Raw genomic sequence first — 19,085 nt, 5'->3', positions numbered from 1 at the left:
TTCTCAAAATATTATGATAAATGACAATTGCAAATGTAAATTGTTAAATTACTTTGATTTTGTTGTTAGTGTTGGTTTCTGCACAATGAACAAATGAGTTGACAAGTTTTAATTTTCGCTTTGATCAGCAATTTAAATTAAAAACGTGTTTGATCCATTTATTGTGCGCCTGACGTTTGGTCATATAAAGTTCTGAAAAGTTGTCAGTGTTGTGCTTAATATAGGCAGTAATTGTTATTTGACAGGTAGGTTGGACATTTTTTAAGTCATGGAAGGAAGGATTCTTCTTATTGTTATATTTTAATATGCCCTGTGGGCTAAGCCCTGGATGTCACTGAAGTCTAGCAATGCCCCTGACTTCAAGGACTTTAACACTAAAACTTATTGTTAATATAAAATCATTCTGTTTAATCATTGAACCACAACACTTACTTAGTTTACAAATTTTTACCACTAATAGTTCTAAAGATAAATAACTAATATTGTCATTATATTCATTCATTTTCTGTTATATCATAACTGCATGTACAGCTGCTTTGGTTTCCCAGCCTCACTTCTATTCACACACACACTCAAAGTGCGTTCCGTTCAGAAGCGGACATCCCTATGCCCTTATTCACTGCGAGAGCTTTGGATGGCTAAAAATTGTTTATTGAAAATTCTGTTTGGAACGACCTTACAGAATAGCTATCATGACTAGTCTCCCTTTACAAGTTCCCTCTGAAGGCATCATATTTACCGTTTGGAACACAGTGAGTTTTTGACGCACAAGGCGGCGCTACCTTCATTTCGACAATTTTCTTGCGACAATCCGTTACGCTTTACGACAGTGGTCAATTTCCACATGGTTGCTCGTGTTTTTGGCTTGCTCGAGATTTTACTCTTTAAGTGAAGTCAAAGCACTTACAAATGGGAAAGACAAAGAACGCCAAATTCAGACGACCGCAGTTTTCACCCGACGGTGTCGCGGTAACTCCTGTTAAACATGTTGAAGAATTAGAAGATGATGAAGACTCTCCTGCAGCGGAATTTCTCGACAAAGTAAGCCGCTATGAGTTTACATCTATGACACATTTACTGACCTGATTATTCTTAAGAAGTAAAACTGCTCAAAACGTTAGAGTGCTTTTGCGCAACAGATATGGCGCCTGTATTGACTGTCATCTCTAGCATGTTGGCATTGTGAACGGATGATGCGAGTCAGAAATCCTCCTTTTCAGCTGAACTGAGCTATTGACTGACAGACTGATGCTGCTGTAAAGCAACTGGATTAATCTCTAGCATCTTCATTCCTGAAGCAGATAGACTTTACTTCATAACATATACTTAGGGTTATAACTTAATTTGAATGTAACTGTCTTTCTCTGTGTGTGTTTAGTTACAGAGTCCTTCAGCAGATCTGCGTGAGTTTGCGTGTGCCAATATTTCTCGTGTTGTACAGCAGAGTCAGACGATCCCTGGATTCCTGCAGAGAGATGCAGTCAGGAAGATTGGACCCATACTGCTGGATCATAGCCTGGCAGCCAGAGAGACAGCTGCTGGGGCACTCAGGTAACTAATACACACAGGTAACACTAAAGCAGGGTTCCCACGCATCCTGGAAAACCTGGAATTTTGCAATACAGTTTTCCAGTCATGGAAAAGTCATGGAAAATTAGAAAAATACCTGGAAAATATTTCAGTATAATAAAACGGTTTGACCGTGTTGCTAGCAAGGTTTCCGTTACATGTACAAAAACATGGAACGATCAGGACTCGAAATAGGAGTCAAATACACAAATTCATATAGCTTTGTCTCTGCGCATTGTGAAACAACATCAATGGTTAAGGGTGCTTACACCCTCATGGTTGATTACAGCAGCAGCCAGTCTTGTGCATTGCAATCGCGGTCCAACCGAGGCAGATTGCTTGATTGGTTACAGCAGCGCCTGCATAATGAGAAGCGACACCCGTGAATAGGGTTGGGAATCATAAGGAGTTTTGCGATTCCGGTTCCTTAATGGTTCCAGTAACTATTCCAGTAATTCTTTTAGTACTTTTTTTTAATTTATTTTAAGAATTATTTAGGAAGGAGAAATGCCAATAAAAAAAGAAGGGAAAAAAAAGGAGAAATGCCATTCTTATTGCATTTACTACCCTCTATAATGAGATCATTTCAGATTTCCAATAAAATAAAATGTTTATTTTGCCCATAGACTAAACTCAAAAACACAAAAACAAACAAATATGCAAAAATGAGTAGTTAACATATTGCAATATGGAACTGAGTACACGTGTTTGTGTGGGTCTCCATAAAATTACTTAATTTTACAATTGTTCATGAAAAATCTTACTTCCCTTTTGGGCTGGGCAATATGTAAAAAATGTTTTAACGATAATCGCCTTTAAAATATCACGATATCCGATTATCACCCCCTACCAAGGGTCGGTGAATATTTTTGCTTTATTTTGCTTTAAAAATTAAATTTAAGTTTTTCATGTTTCAATAAATTAAAGACGTTTCTAAATTCAAATTGCATTTTAAATGAAAAATCTATTAAAATAACAAAGTGATTAAAAAATCTTCTGGATAACCACCTCCCCAAATCCAAACATTTACCGTCTCCAACGGCCCCATTTGCCATCACGCAAGTATCCGTCAACGACAACAGGTGGAAAATTACTATTAGCTTACAAATTAAGAACTAAAGACAAATATAAATGTAAAGATAATTATAATAATCATCATAATAAATAAGCCTAATAAATTCCCTTGTGTTCCCAAAAAATGCTGCCAAATGTGTGTTCTTATCAAATGTGTTTGTATTGCGTTTAGGTAATACAGTTAATGCTGCCTAAAGAAAATAAAACAGAACTCAATTTCCCCACAGAGTTGCTTTCACATTGTGTATGAGAAATAAAGAACTTAAACTCACAGCACCTCTTGAGATGATCATTTGCAGCATTCTCATAGATTATATTATTCTTACAGTTTTCAGTTGAATGAAACAGAGAAAAAGGAGTGATAACACTTTACATTCGCTTGTTCCACGAGACAGAGTCCCGCTGCACACCTCTGAACAAACAGCGAATCAGACACGAGCACTGACAGCTTTTATTTTGTCTGTTCTTAAAAATATAATAAAGTGTGTTTCTTCAAGCGCGTGTCTTTGTGACTAACAGCATTTCTTGTCATGTGTCACTCCAAGACGTCTTACAGGTCACCTACCTGTTGTGGGTAGATGAGTAAAATTACTTGCCCATGAAATACATTTGAAGGAGGAGCTTGCGAACTGGATTGAGCCTCGTCGCACTTGGGGTGTGGCGGGTGCTATTTCACACCCTGAGTGCAGAAATAACGAATGTTCATAAAATCGCTCGTACAAAATGCTCTTAACAGCTAAGATCAATAGTTATTGGGAAACGAGGCCCAGAACTCTATGAATGTGCGTGTCTTGAAGCGCTTTCATTGCATTCGTGAACAGCAGAGCTCACTTCGCACACACATCAAATCAGACGCGCGTTGGCATCTTTTCTTTCGTCTGTTCTTCAAAATATAATCATGCATGTTTCGTCAAATGCGCGTCTTTTTGTCTAATTTCTTGTAATATTTCATTCCAAGAAGTCTTACAGGTCGCCATCCACAGTGGCTGGTACATCAGCAAAATACTCTGCATGAAAACCTTGTTTACAAGGAGTAGGCTGTACGACAAATTCGGGAGAAAGGAAATCAAAACAGTTTCATTGACTTCAAGCTTTGCAATCGCACCCACACTTTCTGCAGGAAAATTATCTCTAGAAAGTTTTAAACGATCATGTTTTGGTGAATGGTGAGACACCCAGCAAGCTACTTGATTTTTAACAAAGAGCCACAGGTTCCCGACCCCTGGTTTAGTCTGTGTTTTGTAGCCTAATGTTGTACTTCAGGCTTGTGGGACTTCAACAGTTCTTATTTAATTTCGAGTTGGACATTCATAACTTGCACATCAGTATAAGATTACTTGTATACTGTAAGCACTGTATGTTTCGCGCTGTAGATTCAAAAGAACCGGCTCATTAGAATGGTTCTTTCGGGATCTGACTATACCGGAAGCACCATATGTTTTGCGCTGTTGATTCAAAAGAAGCGGCTCCTTCGAATAATTATTTGGGAATCGAACTGTACCGGAAGCGCATATGTTTTGAGGTGTAAAAAGTGCCGGCTCGAGACTCATTCGACTGGGAATTAAATACACTTTTAGAACTGTGTGTTTTTACGGTGTAGAGTCAGTAGAGGGCAGCGCTGCTGCAGAAATGTGCTGCTGGAAACACTGTCAGAGTATCTGAGGATGGTGTTCCAGCCACATCGGTGGAAAATTGCACGCTGGAGAACTGTTAATGGAACCGAAAGTCATGAAGATCATACGATGTCGGTATTTTTTTAAAGAATGGAACTGGTTCTGGACAAGAACTCGGTTCCCAACCCTACTCGTGAAACTTCTCATTCATAAACTGAATGGCCTGGTACATGTACTGACCGACTGAATGGGAGTCGTTGTTCATTTACTTCAGCATAGGCAAGTGAGTCTACCTTGTTCATTACAAAGGGCGGAAGAGCTATTAATGCGTAAAAGTGACTGATGTTTATACTCGTTGAGGGGCTTTCACATGACTCGCATCAGCACTGCCAAATACATTGAAATCTATGAAGTGACGTGTCAGCACAACTTTGGCTCCAACTTCACACCAAAGTATTTTTCACACACGTTTTTGGCTCACAAATGATGTCTTTGAGAGGACAAAGCTACAGTAAATATTTTAAAACTGTCCAAATTTATGAAGAGATATTGAATGTCCCATCATTTATTTTAATTAATTATTACCTTATTGTTTCTGTGTATCCAGAGACCCCATTTATTGAACTACAGTAATTACATTCACCAAAAAAAGAAAATAAACCTGCTAAGTCCTAAACATAAACGAGTCTTCTTTCTACTTTCTGCAATCAAAGCAATTGCCATTTTTATTTTATTTTTTCCAAATAAATGTTTTTTATGTTTGTGCACACCTCCCGCTTTCTTGAGTGGCAAGCTCGTAATTTGAAAGAAGCTTGTCATGTGAAAGAAAGGACATTTATTGAAACTCAAAATTATTATTATTAGGCTAATATTGTTGTCTATTCTGATAAAAGTCATGCTCGGCATAAATGCTGTAGGAAAATGATACTGTGCATCTACTTGTTCTTACAATGGTTAAAGGAATAGTTCACCCAAAAATAAAAATGATCTCATTACCCTGATGCCATCACAGATCCGTATGACTGTCTTTCTTCAGCAGAACACAAATGAAGATTTTTAGAAGAAGATAGATCTCTGTCAGGTCCTTATAATGCAAGTAAATGGGTGCCAGCACTTTGATGGTCCTAAAGTCTCATTTAGGCAGCATAAAAGTAATCCGTGCGACTCCAGTCGATCAGTGAATGTATTCTGAAGCAAATCGATATGTTTGTGTAAAAAATAAATCGATAATTAAAACGTTATTAAAATTCAAAAAGCACTTCCTGCCAGCAGTTGATGCATCACGTAGCTGTTGCGTGATGTAAGCGCATCAGTGAGTTCACGCGATAATTTGGAAGCGGCGCTTATTTACAACAGAAGTACGAATGTCACATGAGAGTTCGGCCATTTCAAACAGCATAAGAGCCCTGGATGGAAGCAGTGATTTAAAGTTAAAAACATTTTAATTATTGACGGCAAAATAAAAGCTCGATTTAAAAGGACACGTGTTTTATCTTAAATATTACACTTGTTTGGCGCATAAAATGTCCTGGAAATTTGTGCCTTGAAAAGAGTGGGAAACCAGTAAAGGTGGCATGGCATCCTGCTAGCTGACTCGAAAACAACTCAACTGTTTTTGCTGTAAACTCTCCCTCTTCTGTCTGAGGTCTGTCACATGCACACACACGATTAAGAATGGATAAAAGGTGACAGACACTAAACAACGGTAATTTCCTGCTATACGAAGCTTGCTGAAATAGGAACAGAAGCTCCGCACAAACATAACCGATTATTGGGACCAGAGTCAGGGAAACTATGTGTATCGTACAGTCTGACATATTGTTGCTCAGTGTGCAGTGGCTTTCACTCAAGATCTCACTGGGATCATATCATACAGTCTGAAAAGAAACAATCTTGCTGAAAAAATCTTCAGTGTGCGCCTGACTTGCACACACATCCTGAGGAACATCATACACACTACTACTTAAGAGAAATGTGTACACATTGCTGGACTAACAACACCTCACTCTCTCTCTCTCACACACACACACACACACACACACACACACACACACACACACACACACACACATAGGGGTGCCACCCGCCCTGTAAAATACGTGACTGTCCCATTTTTAAAGATGAAAAGTATATTAACGGTATTGAACGATAAAATACGGGACAAATCGGGTCCCGTGTCGAATCAATACGGGACATGATTTGTCCCGTAATTTAAGCTGGTCAGATGCTGTCACAGTGAAATCATTCAATATCGTTAATTTAACCTTGATATTCATTGTAAATGTTGCCTAATGTAAGTCCGTCTAAAAAGTCCACACATTGTGCCAAAACGTCCTAATTCTGTCGGATGTGATAAGGGACCGTCTGAAAAGTCTACACCCCAAATCTTTGGTTTCACCCGCTGAACGAATACGCCCCTTTGCTGATGTACGAGTCAGGCGTTTGAGACTGAACGAGATAAGACGTCTCATTCATGAAGGAACTAAATGTACTGGTACACTTAATTCATTGCAAACGAAATGCATGAATCAATCATCATTAATGTAAAATGTCATTAATGAGGATCTGCTGAACAACTAAATGAGAATAGAAGACAAGTCGTTTGTTCAATTCCGCAAACTCATTCAAGAAAATGGGCCTGATGAATTATGAATAAAATTGTGATAAACTTTTTACGATAGCATAAAGACTTTATTGAAAATCATAATTATTTTTTAGGCTAGTATTCCCATTTTTTCACGGTTCCCGCGGATCCTTAAAAAGTCTTAATGTCTTAAATTCAGTTTTCTGAAATTTAAGGTCATAAAAGTTTGAAATATCTTAAATGATACAACAAAAGTCTTAATTATAATTTAAAGAGGTCTTAAATTTGGGAGCGGAAAGACAGGAATCGTGATATGACCTAATCTGATTATCAAACTGCAAAAGAATATGATTTAATTAAATTAATGCATGCGCTGCTACCTTAAAAGTGATAACGTGGCACTGTTGTTTTTTCTCCAAGTACACGGGGGCTTGTGAGTGTTTCCAACTGTTGCAGAGCAGTTCACAATCATTAGGCCATATCGAAAATTTATGACAAGTGATCACTAATGATCAGCTGTTGATGATGATGATATAGTGTTGATGAAAAATAACAATGCTTACTTTTAACTATATTGTAATAGGTTGTAGATTATTGTAGGAGTGCACATTTTATTTCCCTTATGTGTTTGAATGAGCAGTTGGAAGAAGTGAAGAGCAAACATTTCAAAATAAGAGTCCCCAGTGTATTTCAGCCTTTAAAGTTAAAAGTTCCATGCTGTGAATCTTTTTATTTATTGATTGATTTTTTTCCTGGTTAAAAACTGGAATTTAATTCAGTTTAGACTCCTGTAGCCTCTGTCTGGCCCTCCCCATTACAGGAAGACTAAGAACATGTAATATAGGCTACCAAATTTAAAAACTATTGGCTGATTAATTGCCTTTCAACACATTATCATATCAGCAAAATCCATTATTGGTCGAACTCTAATTTTTATTTATTAATATATTGGTACATAAACCAATTTTATGTGATATATATGTGGAAAACATGTCTCAAGTATTTTAAACTTGCATATATCCTACCCTGTTTTACTGATAAGCAATGTTAAGGCCATGTTGAATGTGTGCCACTGCCCCTTGAAAGTAAGAATCTGCGATACATGATTTATTTTGAGATTGTATAGGTTTGTTTTGGGATGGGGATACAGTATTAATTTTATTTGTTCAGGTCTTGAAAAAGGTCTTGAGTCTTAAATTTAGTTTTAAAAACTTTGCAGAAACCCTGTTTTTTGTATACCACAGATTGTATAGCTCTTCAGTTCACAGTATGATAGATATGCTTTGTTGTAATTTGTGCTGAAACGCTTATGATGGTTAACCACTCTGCAGTGCTGCAGTCTCTTAGTAGAATTGTTTAGACACAAATTTTAATAAGTGATAATTCTAATTTTATCGATCGTGAATAACTCCACGGTTTCCTCGTTCAGAGCGTAAAAGAGGGTCATTTGGCGCCATCAACTGGTATAAATTGACTAGTTGGTCATTTTAAAAGCTGGTTTCTTGCATGCACAATCTGATGAGCGTTCCATCATTATTTCCTGTCCCGGTGCTACAGGAATCTGAGTGCCTGTGGAGGCCATGAAGTATGTGAAGACATGGTGAGACAGGATGTGCTGACACCTCTCTCTGCTCTTCTGAGGGAGGTAAGAATGATAGATTTTTATGGTTTTCATGCTCAACAGTAAGAGAGCAGAGTCATTATTGCATTGACAAAGTAGGGCTCCAGACTAAAAAAAAAATGTCTACGAAGCCATTGGCTTCTAAAAGGAAACTTTAAGAAGCAAAATGGCTGTTTTTAGTTTTTTTATTTAAATGGTTATTCAGAAGCAAAAGAGAAAGCCGAAGAAAAGAAAGCCAATAACCCAGTAATCGGCCAATTAGTTTTAAAAATCTATTAATTTAAAATGTGTTAATATTCTTAGTCTTTCCTTACTGTGACGGTAAATCGCATATCAATGCATACAAATTGTTCAAGACTGTCGCCACTGGCAGCTAGATTAAATGATTGTTGTAATTCATTATTTTTGTTCTCGTTTCTGACCATTTTTGATGCAGTCTGAAACCCTGCAATGTAGTGTTGTCATGGTACCAAAATTTCAGTAGTCGGTACTGATACCAGTGAAATTTCACGGTTCTCGATACCAATTTCGAATCCACAGCAAAAATATGCTAAAATGATAATGTGCTTCTGAACACACCAGTTTAGTTATTTTTAATAATTTAATAATTATCGTTTAATAATTATTATTATTTTCCAGAACTCCATGTTTTAAAGTTACATTTAATTTCATCATCAAAATGGTGTCTAATCAATCTTAAAACTTTTAACAAGTGAAAATGGAACTTTTCAACATGTTGTTGCATTTTGTTTTTCAAATTTTATTGCTTGTGATATATTGCTTGATTTTTTTATTATTATTACAGTGAATCTTACATTTTACTATACAGTTGTTATATATTTCTGTCACAATTTCTTCAATTTCAGCCATCTAGCTTTTATTTTTATTTGTGCTTTTATTATGATGTGGTTTTTGCCGCAAGCTTCACTTTTCCGGATAAACAGTTCGCATCATGTCCCTGTGTGATCATTGAAGACTTAAGTCACGTCTGAAATCTCTTCTCTTTACACTGTCCTTTGAGTCTGACAAATGAAATGTAGGACACAGTTTTGGAGTGTTTGGATTTTAGATTACTTGTGTTTGTGTATGTGGTCATTTTGAAATGTTATGTTTTCAATTTTATTACTGTGAAGCACCTTGGTCAGCTCTGTTGTTTTAAATGCTTTATAAATAAAGTTGAGTTGAGATTAAAGTGCAAATGCCGTGATTTTAATTATATAAATATTAGGAATGCACCGCTCCAATACTGATGTTTTTAAACGGATTGGGTATCACAATATTTGAGCGCTACTCACAAACAACATCTCAGATGTAGATGCTCAATAGTTCGGTTCACTTATAATATGCATTTAGAACGGCACCGGAGGTGCATTTTTACCAGAATTTGAATAAGAAGTGAATTTACTGTGAACTTTCCTACAAACAGACACATACAGGATGTCCTGGAGAGTTCAGAATGTCAAAATAAAAGCGTGAGGGTTTAAAAGTTAAAGGTGTCACAGAGGCAGAGGTATGAACTCAGTAGTAGAGTTTATTGAACAGATGACTGAAACAGTGATGTAAACATTGTGAGTAAATCCAGTTGAGCAGAGTGGCAAACAGCAGGTGAGTAATATCCAGACAGGGTATAGACACGATGAACAGATAACTCACAACAGTCTTATGATACTTGCAGGCAATAATGAAGACACAGGTATGTTTGAAATAGTAGAAAGGTCTGGAGTCTCAGAGATACTATCGATGAGAACAGACAAAGAGTGTGTGTGAAAGCGTGGGTATATATGCAGTAGTGCCCGACCGATATTATAGGCCGATATTAGCCTTTCGCCGATATATCGGTATCGCGTATATTTTACCGATATGCGCCGATATGAAAACATTTTTTCAGAACATATAATGTAGAAAACAATGCTTTAGAATTGGTGTCATAGCGTAGTTTGTCCAGCAGAGCGCACTCCGACTCCATTGTTTACTGAGCTGAACTGAAGGTGGCTCTGCAGACAGGGCGGAGTTGAGCGGTGTCTCGGTAAGTTAACTAGTTTGTGAAATACATACTAGAAACTTAATAAACAATGACCCCATCATTTTCCCTTTTCAGTATAACTAATATAACATTAACCTTGTCCCTGACAACCATGTCACTCATATCTGTTTGCTGTTAGCCAGCTATAGTTTGTCTGAGCAGTCAGTAATATAGCAGATTGAAAGGTAAACATCAGAGCATCTTTTTGCAGCTCAGCGGACAATGGTGCGGTGGTGGATTGTGTGTGGTGAGTGTTGATTTCATGCTATGTTGTTACATAGTTGGTGAGACACAATGCTGGAAAGTAAAATAAACAACGTCTGTCTTTTCCTCTCCATGACAACGAGCTTATAGCTAACTAGCTAATCACGTAGCTACTTTCAGTAACTACGCTTCCATCCAAGGATTTTTTTGCGAAAAAAGTTTTAGCACATCAAAATAAAGCTGATGGAAACGCAAATTAACGTGTCGACATAATTTTCCATTTAACTCTAGCACATAAACTCTATGTCGATACTTCAGATGTCGTGAAAAGCTGGTTTGGAAACACTTTTTGTCGAGAAAATTGGCATTAATGCAAAAATGTAGTGTCACATGACAGAATTTACCCCAATCGTTAGCCTGTGTTAATCATGACGACAAGGTATACATCCATAAAAGCCAATTTATTGTACGTGATTATGGATTGATCTGAACGGCATAAAGATCCGATCACGGCAAACATGACACTTCCAGCAGTGCCAACACAAATATCTCGTATCATGCACGTCGACAAGTGCACGGAGAACAAATGAATGGCCACTCTTTGCGATACATTTAATCGCGGTAGACATCTGTTTATTTATTAAAGTTGCTTTTACACACCATTCAAAATAATAGACGGCAGTCACGGAATTAGCCCACAATACAAAAAACATATTTCTGTGCACAAAGATGGTTTAAATTAAAAATAATACACAATACAAGGAGAAAAGCTTCAGTATGCTTTTTTGGAACATGAACAGCCCAATTATATTAAATTATTGTTTAGCTTACTCAGTGTTGCCAACTAGTTTCAATGGAAAGTAGCTAAAGCCTGCTCAAAGTCGCCAAATGTCGCTAAATGATGTCATACGCTAATTAGCATATTCGTGACGTCATCGCGTCTCATTTGCATTTTGCATAGTGTCCGCCCTTTACATGTGTTTGCTTCTCTGTGCTTACCGTACATACTGTAATACCCTATTAATTTCCTATATCTATCAATCACTCAGAAAGTTAGAAGCGACAGAAACTTTCTTATCTTTTCTGTCACACAGCGCTCAGCCATAACAAACCACTATGTTCATATTTACAAAAATTCATTATTTTATTGTGTAAGTGTCTGAATTCAGAGTGTTCAGAAACAGGAATGAACAACTGTCTAAAAATCTCTTGTGATTAAGTGCATGAAAAGAATAAAAATAAACGGTCAAATTAAACTCTTTAAATTTAAAACAAAAGGGAGCAAACAATACAGATTCGTGATTGGTCCTTGACAACGCTGTTTGCACATGCGCAGCTCATTCACGTCTATGTCAGCTGCCGTGCAGTCAAGTGATTGTGCTGCTCTGCCTTCTCGCCTGCTCACCTCTCTCTCTCTGTCAGTCTCACTGAACAGAGTAGACGCAGAGAGAGGTGTGCCTCCGAGTCTGGGCAGGAAAGCAAGACCACGTGCTCACGGGGCAGTACTGGCGACTTCTACGGAAGGTAGCTAAGGGTTGTCCAAAAAGTCGCTAGATTTGTCGCTAGGTGCTTTTTTTGAATAAAAGTCACTAAAGAGGTCTGAAAAGTCGCTAAATCGGCAACACTGAGCTTACATTGAAAAAATGCTGGCAAAATTCCCTGTATTAAATTAAATAAATTACCAAACGAAAAACGCATTAAATTAAAAAAGACTTTTATATGTCTTTTCTTTACACCAACTTAAATTAGCCGTACCCTGTTCTGTAGATGAAAAACGTCAGCTGAATGACATTCTCAGAATGTTCTGCACTTTTTTCAAGACTATAAACTATCAGAACTATTTGTCCAATGCGGAGTTCACTTTCAGAAAACTAGATTTTGAACCGTTTAAATATTTTAAATCTAACCCTCTTTACCTCGGATCGCATTTGCTGAGCTTCTTCAGAAAATGTAAATTGCATTATGACACTAAAATTAATTTAGATGATAATCAAGTTCAGTTGGTCGTTAAAAGTTGTGGGACAAATATAAAGGACATAATGCATTTGAGATGGCAATGCTTTAGATGATTGTTTAAAATAGCCTATTGAATATCAGGAATGTATCATGTGTAAACCATGATATTACACAGCATCAGTTTTTCTTTAATAGCTGTGCACACAGCATATAGACATCGATGGATGTCTTACTGAAAATTTTCCCACTACTTGGTGCAGGTTGCCAGCTTGAACAGGGCCATGACTATTCGCTTTCGGGTCGGAACCGATGGCAACCTGCGATTGGTGCAACATCAGGACCAATATTACAGTCCTATCAGAAGGGCAACTGTTCCCTTTTGATTGCAATTCCTCGTCTTCTGATTGCATTTATTTGTGAATTAAAATGACAGTTAGCTGGTTAATTTCAATGAATTGTCTCAATACTCTCCCCATTTTACCAAAATTTCGGAGGAAAAAAATTAGGGACATCTGGGAGGCGAATTAGTGAGATACACACATTTCTGTATGGAAACGGCTTAAGGGCAGATTTATTTTGTGATAAACCAAAACTTATGCGACAAAGTGTTTTTTTAGGCATGACGTCATCACGCACACCATTTTTATCGATAAAAGGCCATTTGAATGGAAACGGGCAGAAGACTGCAAATATCGCAAAAAAGTTTTTTTCACTTTGTCGATAACAAAATAGCGCGAAAAGTGGTTGGAAACTTGTCAGCTGAGTGGAAGCTAATGAGTAAACATGTATTCACCAAACTGTTTTCAGGATTCACAGTTTGGTACCTCCTTCAACCGAACAATTCCAGTCATTGCATTTATAAAATGTAATATTTAGAAGTCTGGTTTTCCACCGTTGAAAGTTTCCCCTGAACTTGTATAGCAGAATACAGTGTAACACCGCTATTTATTGTATTTTTATTTATTCTTTATTTTAATTGTCAGCATTTGACTGATACTAAACTTACAGTACTGATGTTTATTTAGCTATTTTTTTATTTTTATTTATTCTTTATTTTCTCAGTGTTCATTTCTAGACTTTGTTGACAACGTATAATAATAATGTCAAATATCCTTTGATAAAAAACATTTGATTAAGAAATCAGCCTTCTGGGTACCTTTGCATAGTCATATTGGTGCAAAATTGGTGAAAAATCCACATAGAAAAGGTCTGTTTTCATTCCAGCTCAAAAATTAAATATATCGTCCACCATATTGGTAATCGGTGAATTTTCTCTCTAAAATCGGTATCGGTCTCAAAAATCCCATATCGGTCAGGCTCTAATATGCAGTCCTTGATTATCCACTAATGATATGCAGTGATAACGAGTGAGTGCTGTGACAGCAGTGAGGAAGAAAGAGAGAAAGAGAGACCGGTGGATCCGTGACAAAAGGTGCACGATTAAGATGTATTACTATTTTATATATATATATATATATATATATATATATATATATATATATATATATATATATATATATATATATAATTACTATTATAATATATTATTATTATTATCATCATTTGTTTACAAATTATAATAATATTTAAGTTGAATGGGTTCCAAGAAATAACTGTGTGAATGAAAAGTGAGCTGATATCTTACAACTAAATTGAACAAAAAAGAGATCTGAATCCTTTAAAGATACAAGTTGAAAAAAATCTTGCAAAAAAAATAAAACGGCTTCTTTTCTACTGATGACTTATACTGGAATTACTGTTAATTTTGCTGCTACATTATCCAGTATACTAGTTAATAAAGTTTTTCTTAATAAGCTATACATTTATATTGAAATAATGTGTAGTTAGAGGTTTGTGTTTCTTTACATATTAAAAGTACACCCAATTACTTCCACACAATAATTTAAAGATATTCTAAACTGATTATGCAAAAAATCAACACTGGTATCGGATCGGGATCGGTATCGGCCGATACTGAGATTTCTGATAACGGAATCGGATCGGAAGAGAAAAAGTGGTATCGGTGCATCCCTAATAAATATATAGTTTACATGTGCTGTGTAGTTCACAGTAGATTAGTGCTCTGCTCTGTCATTTGATACAACTTGTCGTGAATGATTCTCAAAATGTTTGTGCGGTCTGATTTATACATTCATTCAAAGTACACATCTCTTCCACACTAAGATTGCAGCCTTTCGTGGTTTAATAAATCACACTAGGACCTGTTATGATTTTGATTTGATTAATTGTCCATTTCAGTGTAAAAGGAGTAACAGAGCACACGTTCAAAATAAGCCTGTGAGCATTTTAAAGCTGTCTTGTGTCAGTCATACTGCGCGCTGGTTTATGTTTCGCCTTAGGTTAGTGTCGAAGTCTGTTTCCCCTTACGTTTAATGTTTAACGGTGCTGTCGAACTCTGTTCCCCCTATGCTTTCCCTTAGGTTAGTGTCGAAGTCTGTTCCCCCTATGTTTAATGTTTAACGGCACTACAGGGAACAACCTAAGGGGAAACAGCAGACTTCGACAGAACACCGGATTGAGTCGGTGCTCTGTACTACCGGTACTGCAGAAACACTGGTATCATTAAAAAACATTTATTTCAGTATCGACTTGGTACCGGTACTTTTGACAACACTACTGCAAAGTATAATTGATTCTATAAGATGAATGTTGAAAGTGCATATATTTGGGAACTTGCAAACATTTTTGCAATTCTTTGTTTGTGTGCTCTATAGTGCAACATTACCATGATGTGAGCATGGGACTGGTCTGGTTGGGTGCTTGTCAAATTCCAGTCAGTGTCACTGAAATAACATGTTTAAATATTATAATAATTGTGCTCTCATAAGTCTATGTTGTGTGTGTTTGTGGAGAGCAGTGCTGTGCTGGGTTTGATGTGAACCCTTCTCCTGCCACGACGGGACAGAAGCGCAAAGTGGAGGATGTAGCCAATGAGGCAGTGAATTTACTCTGGAACCTCTGGTAAGACTGAACTCAAATAGACTTGAGGGCACAAGTGATCAGCTGAGACAGATTGCCTTTTACAACTGGTATTAACAGATCTTGAATGTCTTCATTGACCACTTGTAATTGGATTGAATGATGTTGTCATACTTCGTACTACATGCGTTCTCTCAAATTTGTTGCTGTCTTTTTTTGAACTTGGTCAAAAAGCCTGAGACTGATCAGTTTTTTGATTAGCCACCACATTAAAGACAAAGTCAGATGGCAAATATTTGTTATGCTTAATCATTTTAAATACAGTGCTGTGTAATGTGTAAACTCACAATACATTGACGTAAGCAGTCAGACTACAATAGAACAGTAAAATTGTAACTGAGTATGAAGTGTGTTGTAACCACAGCCAAAATATGTTCAGTTAGATGTGTTCTTGTGTGTGTGAGTAGTGAGAGCAGTAGCACAGCAGTGTCAGTGTTTAACAAGGCTGGACTTCTAGATGCTCTTCTACACTGTCTGGAAAGGCACTCTCAGAATATGGAGCTGGCATTGTCAGCAGGTGACAGACTTGCACATATACTGTACATAAACCCCTCATTCAGATTACTTGTTCCTCTTAAATATACGCAGACCGTTTGGATGCACCTTTTCATTTATTCACACACTTTCATAGTTATCTTTTATTTATTGAGTACTAATTAGTTATAATTGCTGTTGCTTTTGTGTGTGTGTTCTGTCTGGGTAGCCCACTGCTTACACACAGTAACAGAAGAAAACTCAGACCTGGTGCGCAGTGTGAATGGAGCGGTGCTTGGTGTCTTGGACAACATTCTGTCCTCCACACAAACCAGTATGGAATATACTCTCCTACGCACACTGGCTGCAGGTAACATGCAAAATGCTTAATTTATGTTTATGTGAGTCCCTATAACATGCACCTTTGGGAGCTCATGAATGGTAACTGGCATGTTGTTAATGAGAAGTTTATATTTTGCTAATAATTAATGAATTATTAATAAACACTGCTGTACTACTTTGTGAACTATGGGTAAACATGTAAAAAATAGTTAAAATAAAGATGAGGAATGTTTCAAATAGATGGTTGTTTTTCCTGTTCTTTAGGCTGTTTATGGAATGTGAAGAACAGTCTGTCTTCAGGGCAGCAGTCTCACACACTCACCGCACTGGTGGCCACTCTTTCGCACAGCCTCAGTTTGGACGCTGGAGAGCTGATCCCAGGGCTGTGGCATGCTGAATCTGCACGTCTGTCTAAAGGAGCTACATCTGCCACAGGGTCAAATCATACCAGTGAACAACCTGCAGGGCACGGGTCTGAAGCAGAGGAGATGGAGGAGGATGGGAGAGATAGAAAGATGAATGGAGGAAAGCCAAATGGACGAATGGGATCAAGAAATAATGATATCTCAGATCTGTTGCCTGTAAGTTAAAATCTGCTCTGTCTTGTAATGTTTTAAGTGTGAAAAAAATCAATTTAACTAATTAATGTCAAGGTTTGCAGTAGCATTACCAAAGTTAGTAGATTCATGAAAGGTATTTAACGGCCTTCTAAAGGCTTGTTGAAATAACACCAGCACAGATGTCTGTGTTGTTCAGTACACACAAAGACAATCCCTTGACTGGTCTCTTGATTGTCAGTAAATGGAGAAAGGCCATCTTGCTGACGGTACCAACGTTAAAGACCTGTGATGGACTGCTGTGGCATCAATTAAACATCTTTGATATATGCCCTGTTTTATTCCCTTTGTAAATAAAGGAACTAAATGCAAAAAAAAAAAAATTTCAATTCAAAATTTGAGATTATTAGTGTTAACTACAAAAAAATCATGAGACTAATTGTGATTTATTATTTTCATTTATTGAGAGTCTCTAGTTTGCACACATTTAATTTGCTAAGACACTTGTATTAATAAGGTAACATTTAACATTTTAGAGTGCATATGGAGGTCAACAATGCCCTCTTAAAGTCTATCTCCACTGTATTACACTACATGATGGCTCTGTCTCATGAATGTGTCACATGACTCGGATAAGTCCAGAGTCAGGGAGGGCGCACCATACTGCACTCTCTCTGCCTTTCATCAGATCATCTCTATCCAAGTGACAGCACATCTGTACCCCAGAGCCAGAGGATATTTGCTCTCCGTAAACACAGAGTGACAGCCCCCACTTATTTAGGAGTATGTAGAGCTGCTTTAACCTATCTGAGCTGCCAGCTATTCCTAACAGCCCAGTGGGCTTCCTAAAACTGCGGTAGTTTTACCCTCTCCGAAACGGATGATCCAAAGCCTCATATTTGTAGTATTTAGGCAAACCATGTTTACGGTATGCCTTTAATGCTTGGCATGCTTTAAAAGATTAGTTCACCCAAAAATGACAATTTTGCCAGCACGTACTCACCCTCATGTTGCTCCAAACCTGTTTTACTTTTGCCGCAAAACACCAAAGGAGAATGTTTGAGTAATTGTACTGGACTGCGTTTCCCAAAAGCATCGTACGCCTAAGTAGATTGTAGAAAACATTGGTGCCAATGGTCTCTACAACAATTTAAGCTTGCAATGCTTTTGGGAAACGTAGCCCTGGTCATTTTTTTTCCATACAGTTACAAAGAATGGTGGCCAAAGCTTGTTGCAAAAATGGACACAAAAAGCAGTACACAAAATGATGCAAAAGTCATAATGATAGCTTATACGGTCAGACCTGACTGGTTTTGCGGACTGGATTCATTGAAAGATTCTGAAACGATTCACTCATGAATGTGTGGAAAACCAACCAGTAGATTCTTTTAAAATTACTCCTTTTGTGTTCTACGAACAGAAGAAAGGAAGTCATACACGTTTGGAACAGCATGAGGTTGGAAATCTGTATATGTCACCATCTTTAGATAGCTTATCAGTATAAGTTGAAATGGTTTTATATTAGTTTAACCATTTCTATATGTGTACAGACAACCTAAATAATAAATTTTGTGGTGATCTGTGTGTTTATGGGTATTAAGAGAGAGAGACTGGAGTTACGGGAGGCCAAAGCACTGCTGGCAGCACAACAGACGTCCCTGGAAATCATTGTCAACATGTGCTGCTCCGATGGTGAGTGTGTGTTTGCAGACAAACATGTGCTTGAGGGAGTATGTGAGTATTGTAGCCCCTCCTCAGGATTTACAGTGCATCCGGAAAGTATTCACAGCGCTTCACTTTTTCCTCAAGATTCTACAAACAATACCCCATAATGACAACGTGAAAGAAGTTTGTTTGAAATCTTTGCAAATTTATAAAAAATAAAAAACGAAAAAAATCACATGTACATAAGTATTCACAGCCTTTGCCATGACACTCAAAATTGAGCTCAGGTGCATCCTGTTTCCACTGATCATCCTTGAGCTGTTTCTACAACTTGATTGGAGTCCACCTGTGGTAAATTCAGTTGATTGGACATGATTTGGAAAGGCACACACCTGTGTATATA

General features: G+C 37.3%; 1 protein-coding gene across 1 annotated transcript in view; it reads left to right on the top strand.

Moving 5' to 3' along the window:
• The first annotated feature begins 824 nt into the window (after window positions 1-824).
• The window catches only part of LOC127444121 (HEAT repeat-containing protein 3-like), a 30,645-nt gene continuing 12,384 nt past the window's right edge, over window positions 825-19,085 (top strand). Inside the window, exons 1-8 of the mRNA XM_051703331.1 lie at window positions 825-1,041; window positions 1,379-1,551; window positions 8,398-8,485; window positions 15,523-15,626; window positions 16,052-16,161; window positions 16,348-16,488; window positions 16,725-17,041; window positions 18,619-18,709. Of these exons, the coding sequence (XP_051559291.1) occupies window positions 910-1,041; window positions 1,379-1,551; window positions 8,398-8,485; window positions 15,523-15,626; window positions 16,052-16,161; window positions 16,348-16,488; window positions 16,725-17,041; window positions 18,619-18,709 (1,156 nt within the window). The 5' untranslated portion in view covers window positions 825-909. The remainder of the gene's footprint in view (window positions 1,042-1,378; window positions 1,552-8,397; window positions 8,486-15,522; window positions 15,627-16,051; window positions 16,162-16,347; window positions 16,489-16,724; window positions 17,042-18,618; window positions 18,710-19,085) is intronic.

The sequence above is a fragment of the Myxocyprinus asiaticus genome, chromosome 1, assembly GCF_019703515.2.
Source record: "Myxocyprinus asiaticus isolate MX2 ecotype Aquarium Trade chromosome 1, UBuf_Myxa_2, whole genome shotgun sequence".
NCBI lineage: Eukaryota > Metazoa > Chordata > Actinopteri > Cypriniformes > Catostomidae > Myxocyprinus > Myxocyprinus asiaticus.
The sequence above is the reverse complement of the archived record's forward strand: the minus strand, read 5'-3'. Positions and strand labels throughout refer to the sequence as shown.